This window comes from Echiichthys vipera (assembly GCF_963691815.1).
Source record: "Echiichthys vipera genome assembly, chromosome: 7".
NCBI classification, from domain to species: Eukaryota; Metazoa; Chordata; class Actinopteri; order Perciformes; family Trachinidae; genus Echiichthys; species Echiichthys vipera.
The window spans coordinates 14,501,399-14,519,198 of NC_139832.1; the positions used below are offsets into that span (position 1 = coordinate 14,501,399).

The following is a 17,800-nucleotide window of genomic DNA, read 5'->3' on the forward strand; positions in this document are numbered from 1 at the left end:
CCTTCTACCATCAACTTCCTCCACATGTGTCAGAATCAGGTCAGTGCTTCAAGAAAATTCATAAGCCAACTGAGATTAAAAAAAACAGAACTTTATTGCTCATTTTACATGGTGTGTGGTCATTTCTAGGTTGATTTGAGTTTAACTTTGCAGATTTTGACACTGCTGTTGTCCCACATATACAGAAGCTTTTTGTTGGGATAATATGACAGCATAGCTAGGGTGCCATTAGCTGGCCTTAAATCAAAACTCGAATTCAGAGGACTCTTTTTCTTTAAGTCAAAGGCATATGTAACTCTTCTGTCTTTGTCATCTGTAAAATAAAGCACCCCACATACAATGAAAGCATTTCCTGCTTTAGTTGTAGGGTAGTGGGTTTTAATGACTGACTCCACAGAGAATGTGTCAGGGTTAATCTTCGCAACCATCGTATCATCATCTGTATCTGATGCAAAAATGACCCATAGTCCCTTTTCATCCACAGCAAACTTGAAGTACGTCTTTGAATTGCGGAGGAGATATTTCAGGTTGTTATACCTGCTGTTTGCCATGATCAGGGTGTTTGTTCTCCTGGTGTTCAGGTCAAATCTGTAAAATATTGATCATGGGTAAGTTAAGAAGCTGAGAACACAGACATAAAAACATCAGCAAGTTATTAAAGCAGAGACAATGTCTTATATATGTTTAACACAAACACTTACTTTATAAGTTTGCTTGTTCCTGCCTTGTGAAAGTAAAATGAGTGCTTGTAAACAACATGACCACAGCCCTGGAAGAACATACTGATGTCTATAATTTTGTTGTTTGTATCCAGAAATGTGGAAATGTTCCTGTGCTCCACCAAAACTCGACCTGTGGAAGAAATGTGCCAGTGTTTAAATCCACAACAACTTACAAATCTCTGTGATGAATCATGACTTGTAGTCTTGTGGTTGCTGTTATAATAATAATAATATTAATAATAATAATAATCACCTGAAAAATGATCAGCCAGCCAGTAACGACCATCATCCAGCCGGGATGCATCGGACATCCAGGCTCCAAAAGTGCTTTGCATTTTGGTGGCTTTCTCCGAACATTTAATAGTTCTAATGTTGCACTCTAAATGAAAAAAGATATGTACTTCAGTACGATAGATAGATAGATAGATAGATAGATAGATAGATAGATAGATAGATAGATAGATAGATAGATAGATAGATAGATAGATAGATAGATAGATAGATAGATAGATAGATAGATAGATAGATAGATAGATAGATAGATAGATGGATGGATGGATGGATGGATGGATGGATGGATGGATGGATGGATGGATGGATGGATGGATGGATGGATGGGTAGGTAGGTAGGTAGGTAGGTAGGTAGGTAGGTAGGTAGATAGATAGATAGATAGATAGATAGATAGATACATAGATAGATAGATAGATAGATAGATAGATAGATAGATAGATAGATAGATAGATGGATAGATAGATAGATAGATAGATAGATAGATAGATAGATAGATAGATAGATAGATAGATAGATAGATAGATAGATAGATGGATCATTTGAAACAGACTGTAATTTAATAAAATGATCTGACCAGTTTTTGTTTGTCTCTCATTGGTCTGGAGTTGATACACAGAATCTGAATACAAAAGGAAGAAGAAGAAAAAAAAATGTATTAGATCATTGTTACTTTTACATATAATTCAAAGCAGTGTTTCCTACCTGTCAGTAATTTAACTGGTGCCTCTGTAGCATTTTCTCTGTTGGTGTCGCTCAGTGCACCACGGCTGTCGTCTCGATGAAATGATACTGACTCTAGAAAAGAAAAGTACTGGGTTTTTCATATAGTCAAAGTTTGTCTTTTGAGTCTCACTGCTGCTCAAAATGATTGTTTACCAGCTTCCATGTTTGTGTTTTGAAGCTTCTCAGAGTCAGTAACATCTCCGTAGTTGTCAGTCGGATGTGCAGTTGGTGATTCTGCAGAAAGAAAGATGAGATTACACTGGAAGAGATGGTTCAGATATTATATAACTCCCTTTTGAGAGAAAATAATATTGAAATAAATGTGTGAATCGATCAACACTGATACTTATATCCAGTTTCTTACCACTTTTCATGGTTGTATCAATAACTGTTCCTCTGTCATTGAAGGAATCACTGTTTTCGTCCATAGAAAGTGGAGCTGTTGAATGAAAAAAAAACATTAAATATAATGTTTTTTTTTATAGTTATGGTCACTTGCTTTACTGAAAATTCAAAACAGAGTGTTTCCTACCTGTCAGTAATTTAACTGGTGCCTCTGTAATATTTTCTCTGTTGGTATCGTTCAGGGCACCACGGCTGTCGTCTCGATGAAATGATACTGACTCTAGAAAAGAAAAGTACTGGGTTTGACAAGTTTTTTCATATAGTCAAAGTTTGTCTTTACAGTCTCCCTGCTGCTCAGAACAGTTGTTTACCAGCTTCCATGTTTGTGTCTCGAAGCATCTCAGAGTCAGTAACATCTCTGTAGTTGTCAGTCAAATGTGGAGTTGGTGATTCTGCAAAACAAAATTAGATTAATTCAGTCACAGTTATTAAATATCCATATTTTAAGGGAGGAGAAAAATAGTGAAATAAATGCGTGAATTCATCAAAACTGATACCAAAATCCAGTTTCTTACCACTTTTCATGGTTGTATCAATAATTGTTCCACTCTTATTGAAGGAATCACTGTTTTCGTCCGCAGAAAGTGGAGCTGTTGGATGCAAAGGAACATTAAAGGGTTATTTCAGCTATTTTGAAGCGGCATTTTGAAGTATGCGGTACTAATTGATAGTCAGTGTGTTAACTACAGTAAATGATGTCCGGCACGGCGCCAGTTTGGAGAAGCATGGAGTACTGACAAAGAAGCTATAAATGTACTGCTGTGGATGGGGGCAGCACTCTTAATGTATTTTAGCCACCTAAAAAAAAGAATTTCAATTTAAATGTACGCTTTATTCAGAATATTTTCACTGCTTTACCTTGCTGTCAGACAGAGCTCTTCTCCAGTTTCCGTAGAAGTGTCTCCCTCTGCAGAAGTTCTCCTGCTGTATTAATACTCCGGCTCATAAAGGGGGTCTCTTGTCTTCATAGTGAACAACATTTCATCATCACTGTCATCATGACTCATTTTCATTTTCTTGGATTTGTTTATTCCATAACTTATGGAAAGTCTGATTCAAACGTAGTGCCAAAGGAAAAGGACTGTCTGATGGATAGGTGAAGTAGATATGGTTGGTTGGTATGTTATGGATGTTTTTAGGTGAACCTTTTTTAAAGGTGACTAAAGTATGTTTTGCTGCAGCTGCTGCCCCGTCCACAGCAGCTTCTGTGCCGGTACTCCTGTCTGCTTCTACAAACTGACAACGTGCCGACCGTCATCTACTGTAGTTAACACACTGATCACGAATAAGAATCTCATACAACCACACTTCAAAAAAACTGAACTATCCCTTTAAATATAACGTTTTCAAGCTATGGTCACTCGCTTTACTGAAAATTCAAAACAGAATATTTTCTACCTGTTAATAATTTAACTGGTGCCTCTGTTATATTTTCTCTGTTGGTGTCGCTCAGTGCACCACGGCTGTCGTCTCGATGCAATGATACTGACTCTAGAAAATAAAGTTCTGTGTTTTTCATATAGTCAACGTTTGTCTTTTGAGTCTCACTGCTGCTCAAAATGATTGTTCACCAGCTTCCATGTTTGTGTTTTGAAGCTTCTCAGAGTCAGTAACATCTCCGTAGTTGTCAGTCGGATGTGCAGTTGGTGATTCTGCAGAAAGAAAGATGAGATTACACTGGAAGAGATGGTTCAGATATTATATAACTCCCTTTTGAGAGAAAATAATATTGAAATAAATGTGTGAATTGATCAACACTGATACTTATATCCAGTTTCTTACCACTTTTTATGGTTGTATCAATAACTGTTCCTCTGTCATTGAAGGAATCACTGTTTTCGTCCGTAGAAAGTGGAGCTGTTGGATGAAAAAAAAACATTAAATATAATGTTTTTTTTATAGTTATGGTCACTCGCTTTACTGAAAATTCAAAACAGAGTGTTTCCTACCTGTCAGTAATTTAACTGGTGCCTCTGTAGCATTTTCTCTGTTGGTATCGTTCAGTGCACCACGGCTGTCGTCCCGATGAAATGATACTGACTCTAGAAAAGAAAAGTACTGGGTTTGACATGTTTTTTCATATAGTCAAAGTTTGTCTTTACAGTCTCCCTGCAGCTCAGAACAGTTGTTTACCAGCTTCCATGTTTGTGTCTCGAAGCTTCTCAGAGTCAGTAACATTTCTGTAGTTGTCAGTCGGATGTGCAGTTGGTGATTCTGCAGAAAGAAAGGTGAGATTCAACTGGAAGAGATGGTTCAGATATTAAATACTATAAAAACTTGAAGTCTTAATTCACAAACACCACATCATGAAAATCACTAACCCATAACATGTATTGATGTGTACTTCTGCAATTTAAAACATTCACAGTTTGCTCACCAGTTTTTGTCCATCTCTTATTGTTAGTCAAATTTAGCTTGTTGTTGTCCCGTGAGGAATATGAAGAGTCTAAAGAAATTATATTTTATATTTATATATACTGTATAAATATAATAGGATATATTGAAAATGTATACTTTGCAAGAGAAATATTGTGAGTAGTCTACACATATTGTAAAATATTCAATATTGACTTAAACTGTACCGTGCTTATACAGCAGCCAGTGCATCTATATTGTTGGAAGTTTATTCTGTTTGTTTCACCAAATAGACAGTTTCTTACCACTTTTCATGGGAGTATTAATAATGGTTGCACTGCTATTGAAGGAATCACTGTTTCTGGCTGCAAGAATGAAAACGAAACATTCAATATAAGGTTTTAAAGTTATAGTCAGTTTAGTATAGTCTTGCTTTAGTGATGATACAAAAAAAGGTTTCCTACCTGTAAATAATTGAATTGGTCCGTCTGTAACATTCTCTTTTTTGTTCTGGCTGTCGTGGCTGTCATCTTTATGAAATGACTCTAGGAAGTAAAACTGAGTTTCAGGGTATATTATATTCCTGTGAATGTTCTCATTTGTCCAGTCACCAGGCTGGGACTGGTCCGATGCGTACATGAACTGAGGAAGCCTCTTGGATAAGAGGTGAAACGTCCTTCTAGACAAATAACCAAGTCCAGTTGCTTTTGACTGAAATTGCTTTGGGGAGTATATTATATATTATATCATATTTTAAGAATCAGAGTCAGCTACATAAAACATCTGTGGCTTCGTGAGCTGTATGTGCCGGCAACACTGAGGAGGTTTAATGAGTAGAAGTGAAGTTAAGATCAAATCTGCGTGCCCAAACATTTCATGAATGAGTTTCAGCATTCCCATCTGTTAATAAGTTAGCTGATGTAACACTCCCTGTGTTGGTTTCAATCCACAATTCATGTCTGTAGTCTGGATGAGGTGATTCTAACTCTGTAGTAAATAACACAGAAAGTTTATGGTAAAAGATTTCCATGAAATAACAGTGGATTAAAAATCAATTAATAAAGCCTTCCTGCCACTAGATTTAACTAGATTTTATATTAGTGCCTTGTCAGAACTAATCCATCCATCATCTTCAACCGCTATGCCCTATCGGGGTGGCGTGGGGGCTGGGTTGGGCGTGAGGTGAGATACACCCTGGACAGGACGCCAGTCTATCACAGGGCACATAGAGACAAACAAAGACAGACAACAATTCACACTCACATTCACAACTACGGGCAATTTAGAGTAATCAATTAACCTAATACGTACATGTCTTTGGACTGTGAGAGGAAGCCGAGGAAGCCGGAGAAAACCCACGCAGACACGGGGAGAACATACAAACTCCACACAGAAGGGCCCAGGCCGGGATTCTAACCAGGAACCCTCTTGCTCTGAGGTGACAGTGCTAAAAACCACACCACCGTTCCCCCCGCTGAACTAATCATATATGTCAATTGATTAATACAATATATACAATATGACATTTTCTTACCGCTTTTCATGGGTGCATCGTTAATGTTTCCAGTGCCATTGAAGGTGTCGTTGTTCTGGTCTGCAGAAAGTGGAGAATGATTCATTTTGTAACAATTACACAAACTCTTTAGGTGAGACACTATTTTTCTTTCAATTTTGGCTATTTTTCTTCCATAACATGTCATCCTTCAGACTAGTGGAAAGCAAACATCCAAAACACATTTAGATGTTTACTATAATAAACTTTGTCTATTTGCGTATGTGGATTTATCCTTAAATCACCAAAAGTTTGCATCATTTGCATATTTAAACACAACATTTCAGAAAACTTGTAATGCAAAAAAGTATTGCCTTAATGTCATACATCAACTTAGGAAGTTTCATGGTAATATCTTTTAGTTAAAAAATACCCTATTCACCTGTAGTGTGGTAATTTAACAATACCAATACATGCATTTAAACTGAGTAGCAGTAAATTAGTTTTTTTCTCATAATTGAGACATAAACCTTCACCTGAGCAGCACTTACATACACCAAACCATCATTCCTATTTATATTCTGAAGGTTTTTACAGAGGGGTTTGTTCATATATCATCCATAGCCTGATTATTGCTAAAACATGGTGAAAAATGTCAACCTATTCACCTTTATTGTCTCCTATTTAATTCAGAATTATCTGTTATTCAAAACACAGGTAATACCTTTTAATAATCTAACTGGTGCCTCTGTGACATTTTCTGTGTTGGTATCATTCATTGTGTTGTTTCTGTACTCTGGATGAACTGACATGAACTCTAGGAAAGAAAAGTGAAAAGCACAGGGTTAAATGTGTTATCAGGGCTGACACTGAAGTTTTCTTATCGCGTTTCCTTACCAGAGTCCAAACGTGTGTCTTCAAGTGTTTTAGAAGTAGTAACATTCAATATATCTCTGCTCTCATCGGCAGAATGTGCTGGTGGTGCGAAAACCAAGACATCATACATTATTAAAAATCATATAACAAATGATACAAGAGGAACTTGAAGCCCTACGTCACAAACACTAACATAAATAATATTAAACACTAACTCATGTAAATGTTGTACACAGTTTTAAATGTCTTCCTACCAGTCATGTTAATTGTCCAGCTGCTGCTTTCTACGTCGGTCAGAGAAGATGAATCTAAATAGAAATGGAAGGTTAACTTCTGTAAACATTTCTATAAATAATAATAATCTATCAAAACATTAGGAAAAAGATTTCCCCCCATGTAGACTTGAAAGGGTGGCCACGGTGTGTATTTGTCCTTTATGGAGCATGGTGGCTGTGCTCAGAACCAACACTTATGGGCTGATTTTTTGTATTTTTTTGACTTTTAAGCCAATTCATACATATTTAAAGGATTCATTATTTCGCATAATTGTATTCCTTGCAGCGTGGAGATGCTTCTGTTTTTTTTTCAGAGGAAACAGATAAAAAAATATACATTTATTGCTGTCTGGTCATCATTTTATCTAGGGAACGGTGACCTTGGATTTATTATCTGTAAAATCCAGGTTACAATGGATTCTCATCAGTCACCCAGTGCATGCCAAAAATCAGCTACTCTGCAGAGTTTTTATGGATGTTTTTGATACTTTGTATTTTACAGTGAGGATTAAACTTTAAAAGATGTTATGGTATCACTAAAAATAATCTTTATTTTTCAATGAGGCATTGGTGTCATTGGAGTTTTTTTTCACTGTGAAAATGAAACATGCTGGGTCATTGATTAATTATTCTGCGGAGATTTTCTCACCCATCAACCTGTTGGTTCCATGGAAGTTTTCTTCGATGGTCTCGTTTCTCACTTTATTAACACAACAGGCAGGACAGGGTGGACCAGGTGGACCTGCTGGACCCCTTGGACCAGGTGGACCTTCACATATTAACATACAGTAGCTGCAATTAGACATGTTAAATTGACGTAACACACAATACTGCTGGTCAATAATATAAATAACAATAGTAATAATAATAATAATAATAATAATAATAATAATGAACTTTATTTATGTAGTAACTTTCATAACATAAAATGCAGCTCACAGTGCTTTACAAAAACAAATCAACACGGGTATTAAAACAGAAAACACAGCGAAAAAGTGAGAAATAAAAATATTCATAAAAAGATACAACAGGAATAATCCTAAGTGTGATTTAATTAAAATCAATATTATTAAAATATGTGACATAAGGTTCTTTATGAGAACATTAAAAGAAAGAAAAGGTAAACCTTAAATCAAAAGAGAAGAATCAGCATTAAATCAAGATTATACCAAAAATGACATACAATATTACACCCCACAACAATATAATGTGTTAAATGAAACATCTTAAATCCTTGAAACGTCAGAAGAAGAAACTCAGAAAATGAGATAAAATGAGGTGAAAGCCTTTCAGGTGTAATCTTGATCGTGACCGTCCTCCTCTCTGTTAATTACATTATCCATATCAGGTTTAAACATGACGTCATCGCTCACCCTCAATGAAAATGTCATTCTCCCCTTTCAGTCGGGGAGGCCCAGGGTCTCCTTTAGGTCCTGGTTCTCCTTTTTCACCTAGTCATTGACACATGTTGTTGTTAGTTCAAACCAGTGAGTTGAACATTAACGAAAAACAGGATGATCATGTGTTAACGGCACAACTGTGAACCTGTAAACACACACTTTTTTTCTTTTTCAAACATGAACTCTTTTCTCTGTGAGTCACTGCAAGCAACCTCTGATTCAGGTGTAATCAGTAAACCTTTGCCAACAGAACCAGTCTGCAGCATTGCTAACGTGGCAGCTTCAGACTCGCTCTTTTTTTGGTTTTCCATCAGCAAAAGTTGTGGATAGTACTGGTTACTTTTTTTGAGGTTCCATGCGAGCTGAGCCGATGCAGGAAACTGGAGTTAAAAAAAACTGCAGAACACTGATTGGTCAGACAGAGTTGCCTTTGCAAAACATCCTGCACAAACCCGTCATTTTTAAATAGCCATGCTACCGTCAATTTGACCCATATTTGAAAAAAAACTACTGACCATAAAACTACTCCGTACAACTGATGAAGTGCAGACATCACTGCCAATGAAAGGATCCGGTGAGTGTCACATTGAAGCCACTGACATCCGGATGTGGCTAACAATGATTAGCTTTGGGCATTACGGTGAAGGCTTTAAAATGGCTTTTTTAACCAATAATACTGCTCAAATAACACCAACCCTCTGCAGCAGCATGATAAGAGTCACTGCACATAAAACAAAGCACCAATGGGCTCCTTCCTTTTGGATTTGGTTATCAACTTGAATGGACTTTACTACAACAGCAGCTGGTACCGTAACACTCGCTAACTTTGTTGTTGGTGCTTTGTGGTTAGCCGTTTTAATGCCTTTACCATACTGCCCCAAGCTAATCAGTATTAGCCACGCGTGACTCTCCGGGATTTCTTCGTTAACAGTTATTACACGAAAAAAACTGTCTCCATGGCTTTTTTGATGTATGTAAGTGCTGAAAAAGACCACGGGAGGATTTTGTGCCGGAATTACACTTTAATGTTACCCCCTTTGTAACTGGGATATACTGTAGGTCATTTGTGTAGTACACAAGTATCTGTGGCTTGGATTTGTTTGTTTATATTTATAAATGATCCTGGCCATTTAAATCTAAGCAAAATCTACGAATCCACCCAGAATTTAGTATGACTTCATATATGTAGAGCACCCCTTACCCTGACTAACCCAGATAATTAAATAGAGAAAAACACCTGGTACCAAAAGTGAGTCGACTCGAGCAGAGCCGAGTGAAAGCAAAAGCCTGAGGGGCATGGCTCAACAACCAAAGACTGTTTGTAGCTTGTGCTGGACTTTCTGTCTGTTTTGGTGCACCACTCATAACAGATCTCTCACCCCTTCTTCCTCGTCTCCCCTTCGGCCCCGGTACACCCTGAGGTCCTGGTGAAACAGACAAAAGTACTGTGACTTACTGTAGTAAATAATTCAGCCTAGTTTCAGTAACTGATGCGGTTCATTATAGTGCCTGTTTTTACCTGGTGGTCCAGGTGGGCCTGGGGGAAAAGAAAAATAAAAGAAAATGATTTAAACAAATCAAAGCATCTATAATCTTAAAAAACACAGTGCTGGAATGGAGAATATGTATAATTGCACCTGTTAAACAAACTCCTCTGGTGCTATTACACAGATCTATGAAGGCCTTGACCTAAATAATAAAACAGAAACAAACAGTAGGTAAGGTCAGTGCGGGTAATAACCACATGGAGTCTTCTAACGTTACACATTTTAAATCACTCGAATACAAACACCTCTTTCTTTCTTGTGAGGCATTTTTTTTACTGCAACTATGTCATAAAAGATAACAATCATTTCAATTTCACATTTTTTCCATTATTAGGAACGATTTTTGATTTATTCATTGTTGACACTTTATTAACAACATTTGTGTTAATTTATTAATCACTTGTGTAATTTTTTTAATCCAAAAACTCACTTGATCCTGCTTTTTATTTTTTGATTTATTTTTATATATTTAGTTTTACTGTTGTTTCAGAAAGAATACAGGCAAAAATTTAAGCGGTTAACAAACAGGAACATTACTGTCCCCTCCCTTGAAAAGTAAGGGAGGGAAGAAAAACAAAACAATTAGTGTACTCTTCTCCAGAGGTTTCTTATTTTGTATTTTTTTTTTTCAGGACGGCGCCACGAGAATGGCACTGTTCACTGTTTAGCTTTTCTTTTCCAATATCTTTAATTTAACTCGTCTTTGAAAATAAAGGATTATCTCGTACTGTGTTGTTCCTGATTCTTAAATATGAATGTTTGTTGCTTATTTTTTTCATTTTCTATGAAGGTAAATTAAATATCTTCTGGTTTCGGAAGGTTGACGTCACCTTGTGCTCTTGAATTTGAATCAAACATTTTTCACTATTTTCTGACATTTTATAGGTTAAACCTAATCAACGAATCCAGAGGATACTCAAAATAAGAATTTAAAATCCATATAACCAATAGTTGCAGACCTAAATGTAATTGGTGATTATTAATCAATGAGGCCAATAATAAAACTTTATTTTGGTAAAACAATACAGTAGTTGTTGGGAGGGATAGCGGGAGTTGTGTTTTTTGTTCTTCTTCATCTTAAAGCAGATGCACTGACGTATTGTACAACTGTGGTATTTTTTTCTTTCTATTTGTCTGCAAAACTCAATAAAAACATTTGGGAAAAACAAATACAGTAGTGCTGTCTGGAGAAATGCCAGTACAGTTGAGGAAGGAGCAGTCAAGCTCCACTGCACAAACTATTTATCCAGAAAACACTCAGCGGAAAACCAGATCTCTGAAACAGACTCTTGGATTCTTTGCATTACACGGACATGCTTCTTTTCCCAAAAGGGAGAAGGGAGGAAATGTGTCTATTAAAGATGACACCAAAGAGCAGTTAATTGTTCTGTCTCATAAAAACAATGAGAAATTATCTTTTCATACATTTTTTTGCAGAATACAGACAATATTTACATATTCATACACAGAGCCCACATTGAAGCATTTAGGATGTCTTACAGGAACCATGGAGTATGTCATCAGCATCAGCATATCCTTCTCCTCTTGGCTTTGTGTTGGTTCTCCCTCCTGGTTTCTTCTGCTGCGTTGAAGCTTCTTCAGCTCTCCAGCCTCTGCAGGGTCTGTGGTCTGCAGGTCTCGTGCCTGCAGCCTGCAGCTCTGTGACAGCACCTGCACCTGGGCGTCCAACCTGACCAGCTCCTCAGAGAGCTCTTTCTGTCGAACCAGCAGGAGCACTAAACCTGCTGAGCTCAGGAGCAGCACCGCACACATCCCCACCAGCAGCACTTTCCAGGCCAGAAAAACTCCACTCCTCTCCTTCATATTTGTGCCCTGCTTGCTAGTCCTCCACCGCAGAGTAATCTGAGCTCTGAAATTCACAAGCCCATACAGCACATATCTGACCACTTGCCAACAGATGAGACGTCAGAGGGAAACTACGCTCGAGCTGTTGGAGAGAAATAAACATGTCAAGATCTGTCTGTAACTAAAGGGGTAACCACATGATGCATTGCGCAACAACACGCATCTGGGAAACAGTTAAAATGTGTAGGCCTTCTTGATGGACATATTTCCAGAATGACATATCATGCACACAGTGTGTGTGTGTAGTGCTTCCCATCATTCTGGTGCTCTTCCTCTCAATATTGCCACCAGTCTGTCCTACACAAATTACATGGAAGTGGAATAAATAAGTTGTGAACAAGAGATCATTCTTTGATTCTACAAAAGAGCTTTCAGAGCGCTTCCAGTAAACGACTGTGAGTGCGTGTGCATGTGTGTGCGTGTGCGTGTGTGTGTGTGTGTGTGTGTGTGTGTGTGTGTGTGTGTACACTGAAATCTCATTCAAAAAAATTATTTTAATGTTTTTCACTCATTGCATTATGCATTTCCAAATATAGAATAATAATTACACATTTATTTTCTCCACTTTTATCGGCGGCAGACAAGTATTTAAAGTTTCTCCAGTTCCAAAAAGTGCTGATTATCCAGTTTTGTCTCTACTGTTATAAGGAGAGCAGGTTTTTCAGCCAACTTGGGATAAAAGCCCCAAACCCCTGAATCTGGGGCCAACGTCTCCATCAACAACATACCAGCTATTCATTTCAGCTCCTCTGAGCTTGAAGGACAGCTCCTCAGAAGCACACAACATCTGAATGAACACAGTTTTTACTTTTCTAATTTTGCACCCGTGCTCATAGTGGATCACTGACACCCATTTATAAGTGACACTTTATAAAGATGACATTTTTTTCTTTCTCCTGTCTCCTATTTTAAACTGCGGAGTAAATCCCTACTCCCTTTGACACAGGTCAGTCTGACCCAGCTAATTAATTTCCCCCTGAAAAGCCTCCTCGCGGGATGAATTGGACAGCGGGGTCTCTTTCTTTTGAACAAAGATAAATGTGATGTAAAGCCATCTTTAAAAAAAAAAAAAAAGTACAACAGATGAAAGACCTGGAGGTTTTTCATTCTTATGATTAAAATAACCTACTTTTTTGTTCTTTTTTAAGCTGCTTTGTGGTTAAGATGTGCACTGTATTTGCCCTGTCCTCTGTTGTAACAGTACTCAAAGTGGCAGTGTCTCTAAGCAACCAGTAAAATGAGGGCTTAACCGAGGATTTATAAACGCTCTCATCACTGTGATTTACTCTGTAGGTGGATGCCGGTCATCCTTAAAAGCAGAGAGGAGGAAGAACAGCACCTCTTCAATCTGAGCTCTAGCTTGTCAGGAGTAGGAAAGAACAAGAGACGTAAGTATCGCTCTTTAACCTTTTTTTTATTGAATAAATGTTTAGAATAGTTAAAAGATACTAGATATAAAAACATCCCAGCATATGTTGAAAAAATCGTTACCCACCTTGACTTTTTACTCAATTTAAAATTTGAATTATGTGGACGTTGTTTCTGTATTGAGACACTCATGTTTCAGTTTTGTTTTGTTCTGTCACAAAAACGTACTGCACATAATATTTTGGGAGAAAACACAAATGTTATGAGCATAATAAACCTGTAGTAACAAGAAAAAAAAAGAAGGTAAAAAGGGAATACTCTGTCACCAAAACTAACATATTAGAAGAACAGTTCAGTAACACACAGTTAAAGCTTTGTGTGAGTGTGTTTCGGTTTTAATGTGTGCTACTGCTGTTACGTACAAGGACAACAGAATTACAATGGATGAAAAGTTCAGATTAAGGTTCCTTTATTTTGTTTTTAACCAATGGGTGAGCTTGTTTTGTCTGCCGGTTCAAGGGGGCAGAAGCTTTGTGAGCGCAGATATAGGACACAGTAAACCTGCTTAGATGTGTGTGTGTGTTCCTGGTTGGATTTATGAAGAGGATGCTGCTGCTGGAGACACTCACCATCACTCCCATATTGGCTGGCACAATGTCTGAAGTCACCGCCCTTCTGCTTCTTCTTCTTCTCCTGTTGCTCTTCACTGCCTTGAGACGAACAAACCGGTCACAAATACCTGGTAAGGTAAACTGTACATGACTTGTATAGATTTGAGTAGTTACGGTAATAGTGAAAGAGGGAACTTAGAGCCAAAGCAAATGTTCCTGCATCACCTTATTGATGAAACAATTTAATAGTTTAACTGATTTCCATAAGGGAAGATATCTGTTGTCACATTAGAGCACAGAGGGATCTATTATGTCTTACATCATCACCTGTTTCTTTCTGCCAGGTCCTTCCTTCTTGGCAGGACTTGGCCCTCTCCTCTCCTACAGCAGATTCATGTGGACTGGGATTGGAACAGCGAGCAACTACTACAACAATAAATATGGCAGCATTGTCCGGGTCTGGATTAGCGGCGAGGAGACCCTCATTCTGAGCAGGCGAGTCTGATCTGAGTCTGAAAAAACTCTTTACACTCACTGTTTATCCCATGAATCTGTATTAAGTCGAAGCCTGACTACTCTTGCAGGTCTTCAGCAGTGTATCATGTTCTGAGGAGCGCACACTACACTGCCAGATTTGGGAGCAAAAAGGGGCTGGAGTGTATTGGGATGGAAGGGAGGGGTATCATTTTCAACAGTGACGTCCTGCTCTGGAGAAAAGTGAGGACATATTTTTCTAAAGGTGAGCAATTACCTTACACAAGAGAGTATAAAGCCAAAGTATCACGGTGCCTTCTTTCACTTCTCTCTCTTTTGTAACCCCTTTATTTTTAAAGTCTGACAATAACTAGAACGCTATTTCTTGTACTTGATTACTGTTTCATGGTTGTTCCGCAGCTCTGACAGGCCCCGGCCTCCAGAGGACGGTTGGAATCTGCGAGAGCTCCACAGCCAAACACCTGGATCACCTGCAGGAGATGACCGACCCCTCCACACACGTGGATGCGCTCAATCTGCTGAGAGCCATAGTGGTGGAAATCACCAACAGGCTTTTCCTTAGAGTGCCGCTCGACGGTCAGCTGCATGTTCAGTCTGCATATTCTACACTCAAACGATTTTTTATGTGTATTTTTTGCCAGCTAATAATATTTCCAGTTCTTTCACTGCAGCTCCTGACTCTGTTTTTGTATTCCTCATAACTCAGAAAAGGACTTGCTGATGAAAATCCAAAACTACTTTGAGACCTGGCAAACTGTTCTTATAAAGCCTGATATATTCTTCAAGATGGGATGGCTGTACAACAAGCACAAGAGAGCAGCGTAAGATCCTCATGCATCATTGCAACCAGTTGGTGATGTTTTAATATTTAATGAGGGGATGGTCTAATGGGAGCGTGATCATAGAAGTATTATAGGAATACTACAGGCAGCAATGTGCCTCTACGATCCTCTTGCTCTTCCACGACTACACGTTGATACTTGTTACTTTGATCATGAGGAGACACTACTTCATAGAGTATATACGAAGACTACCACATAGAATATAATTTAGTATTTATATTATAGAGAATATTAAAGGTCTACGACGAAACCGAGAGAAGGGCAGGACTGAGCAACAGTGGTTATTACAAATCTGTCTGCTATTTCAGCACCACTGACAGCACTATGGATTTATCAATACACAGTTAGGCTACTGATGTTTCAGGACCCGTGGTCGGGGCTATAGATTCTAACTTGTGCAAACCTCAGTCAGATAAAGGATCAATGAGCCAGAGAGACTAGACTAACATATTCAACTACACAAGCCCTCTGCCCATGCTCTCTCTCTTCTGCATTTTGGTCACTTTGCTAACAAGAGGAATCAAATCCCACCTCTATTCCTCCGCTGACAGTAACTCAACATTTGGATTGTGATTTTTTCAACCTATCTTTGTGTTACTTTTCATGCCCACAGCCAAGAGCTGCAGGATGTGATGGAGAGCCTCCTTGAAATGAAAAGAAAGATTATAAATGAGTCTGAGAAGTTGGAGGATGATCATGACTTTGCAACAGAGCTCATCTTTGCTCAGGTTTCTCTCTTTTGATGAATCCATAGCATCTGTGTCACAGAGTTATCATCCTGATCGCGTCATGTGTTTGATGCAAACCTTCATTTTCTTTTGAACAGAATGTCGGAGAGCTGTCTGCAGACAACGTCAGGCAGTGCGTGCTGGAGATGGTAATTGCAGCACCTGACACACTTTCCATCAGCCTCTTCTTCATGCTGATGCTGCTGAAACAAAACCCAGACGTGGAATTGAGGATAGTAGAGGAGATGAGTGCTGTCTTGAGTGAGTGCAAGTGCATGTAAAAATCTCAGTTTCACTCTATGACAGGCAAAAAGGAAACTATTCCAACAACCTATCAATGTTGCTTTTTCATTTCTAGGCGGAAAAGGTGAAAACATCGATTATCAAAGCTTGACAGTGATGGACAGTTTCATCAATGAGTCCCTGAGGTTTCATCCTGTGGTGGATTTCACGATGCGAAAAGCTCTGGAAGATGACGAAATCGAAGGCATTAAAATCCCAAAAGGAACCAACATCATTCTCAACATTGGCCTTATGCATAAAACTGAATTCTTCCCAAAACCCAAAGAGTTCAGCCTGATGAACTTTAAAAAAAAAGTAAGTCAGCTGAACGTTATGCAGCATTTGATGGCTCTAAAAATAAAAACAACAGCTCAGTGTTTACCTCCTCTGATTGGCAGGTGCCCAGTCGTTTCTTCCAGCCCTTCGGCTGCGGGCCTCGTTCCTGCGTGGGCAAACACATCGCCATGGTGATGATGAAGGCCATCCTGGTCACTCTGCTGTCTCGTTATACCGTGTGTCCTCGCCAGGGCTGCACCCTCAACAGCATCAGGCAGACCAACAACCTGTCGCAGCAGCCTGTGGAGGACGAGCACAGGCTGGCCATGCGCTTCATCCCTCGAACGACATGACCTCAACACAGTCACTGAGACACATTTATGGGTGGAAAATACTTAGTATTGCATATTTTGAAATAACTGATACAAACATATTTTTAAAGATAAGATTGAAAACGGTGTGGGGTTTTTGCACATTTTTACAGAGTTCTGTATTTCTTACTAAATGTGATGTGACAGCAGATGTTTTGTCTACTTTTACATTAATGACCTTTAGCGAATACGGTTGAATGTTTTAGCTGATACAGAGCAGTGTAAGTGTGATTTTCTGACCCATGGGATCGTATGGAAAACCTGTGTGGACGCATCGCTCTTCTCATTTCTCTGTTTTGTGCCTCCTCGTCTCCTCCCTCCTTCTGCATGTGACCAGAGACTGAACTCAGCACGCCATCTTGTAGGATGTCTCAATTCCTAAAATGCATCTCGAGGAGAGAGGAGCAAGAGGAAATTTGAGAGCAGATGTATCCTTAAAAGATGCCCGACACATAGCTGGTAGGTAGAAACCACATGGCAGCTGTGCCACACGTCATATTGACAGCTCCAATGTCTCATTTGGTTAAATGCCTTTTGCCTCGACTCCTCTCTCCTCGTGTCTCTTCCTTGCCTCCTCCGCTCAACCTTAGGTGGGAGAGAGACAAGGAAAGGAGGCAAACAACGGAAGTCAGGATGTACAAGAGCGATGTTTTTTGTGGTCACAAAATTATTACGCTGAAAAAGACATTTCAAAAAATGATGTACATGTCAAAATGTGATCCCAGCTTTCTTTTATTTAAGACCCCGACTGAGACAAACAGCTACAGCTAGTTTGTTAATCCCAGGTCAATCCTGTCTTCATCATGTCCCAGTTTTAAACACAGTAGTGTGAGCATGGTGGGGGTTTCTGTATTAAACAAGTTAAAATATCACT

General features: G+C 38.7%; 2 protein-coding genes across 5 annotated transcripts; one reads left to right on the forward strand and one right to left on the reverse strand.

Annotated features, from left to right (window-relative positions):
• Positions 1–70: 70 nt before the first annotated feature.
• LOC310948875 (uncharacterized protein) lies at positions 71–11,933 on the reverse strand. 4 transcript variants are annotated; one of them, XM_083916154.1, is made up of 28 exons: positions 11,588–11,933; positions 10,178–10,229; positions 10,060–10,077; positions 9,920–9,964; positions 8,514–8,591; positions 7,790–7,909; positions 7,120–7,173; positions 6,887–6,964; positions 6,714–6,806; positions 6,032–6,091; positions 4,962–5,042; positions 4,803–4,862; positions 4,520–4,588; positions 4,276–4,356; positions 4,092–4,184; positions 3,925–3,999; positions 3,714–3,794; positions 3,541–3,633; positions 2,658–2,732; positions 2,454–2,534; positions 2,270–2,362; positions 2,102–2,176; positions 1,891–1,971; positions 1,717–1,809; positions 1,589–1,633; positions 976–1,101; positions 702–852; positions 71–588 (listed from the first exon to the last, which is right to left on the reverse strand). In XM_083916154.1, exons 1-28 carry the CDS (start codon positions 11,909–11,911, stop codon positions 126–128), a joined length of 2,838 nt encoding a protein of 945 aa, XP_083772280.1. In that variant the 5' UTR covers positions 11,912–11,933; the 3' UTR covers positions 71–125. The 4 variants fall into 4 exon arrangements, with proteins under 4 accessions (XP_083772280.1, XP_083772281.1, XP_083772282.1 ...); XM_083916155.1 differs by lacking the exon at positions 3,541–3,633; XM_083916156.1 differs by lacking the exons at positions 2,658–2,732; positions 3,541–3,633; positions 3,714–3,794.
• A 2,042-nt stretch (positions 11,934–13,975) lies between these two features.
• LOC310949187 (aromatase-like) lies at positions 13,976–16,908 on the forward strand (the record flags this gene model as incomplete). Its single annotated transcript, XM_083916540.1, has 9 exons — positions 13,976–14,063; positions 14,277–14,427; positions 14,517–14,671; positions 14,827–15,003; positions 15,134–15,248; positions 15,883–15,997; positions 16,096–16,258; positions 16,356–16,594; positions 16,678–16,908. 9 exons carry the CDS (start codon positions 13,976–13,978, stop codon positions 16,906–16,908), a joined length of 1,434 nt encoding a protein of 477 aa, XP_083772666.1.
• Positions 16,909–17,800: the final 892 nt, after the last annotated feature.

Excerpts from the sequence above, each read along its gene's own strand:
- LOC310948875 (XM_083916154.1), bottom strand. The coding sequence starts at position 11,911 with ATGAAGGAGAGGAGTGGAGTTTTTCTGGCCTGGAAAGTGCTGCTGGTG. Across the intron at positions 4,589-4,802 it reads TAATACTCCCATGAAAAGTG|ACTCTTCATATTCCTCACGG; the intron begins GTAAGAAACTGT and ends TAATTTCTTTAG. Across the intron at positions 3,634-3,713 it reads AAACACAAACATGGAAGCTG|AGTCAGTATCATTGCATCGA; the intron begins GTGAACAATCAT and ends TTTATTTTCTAG.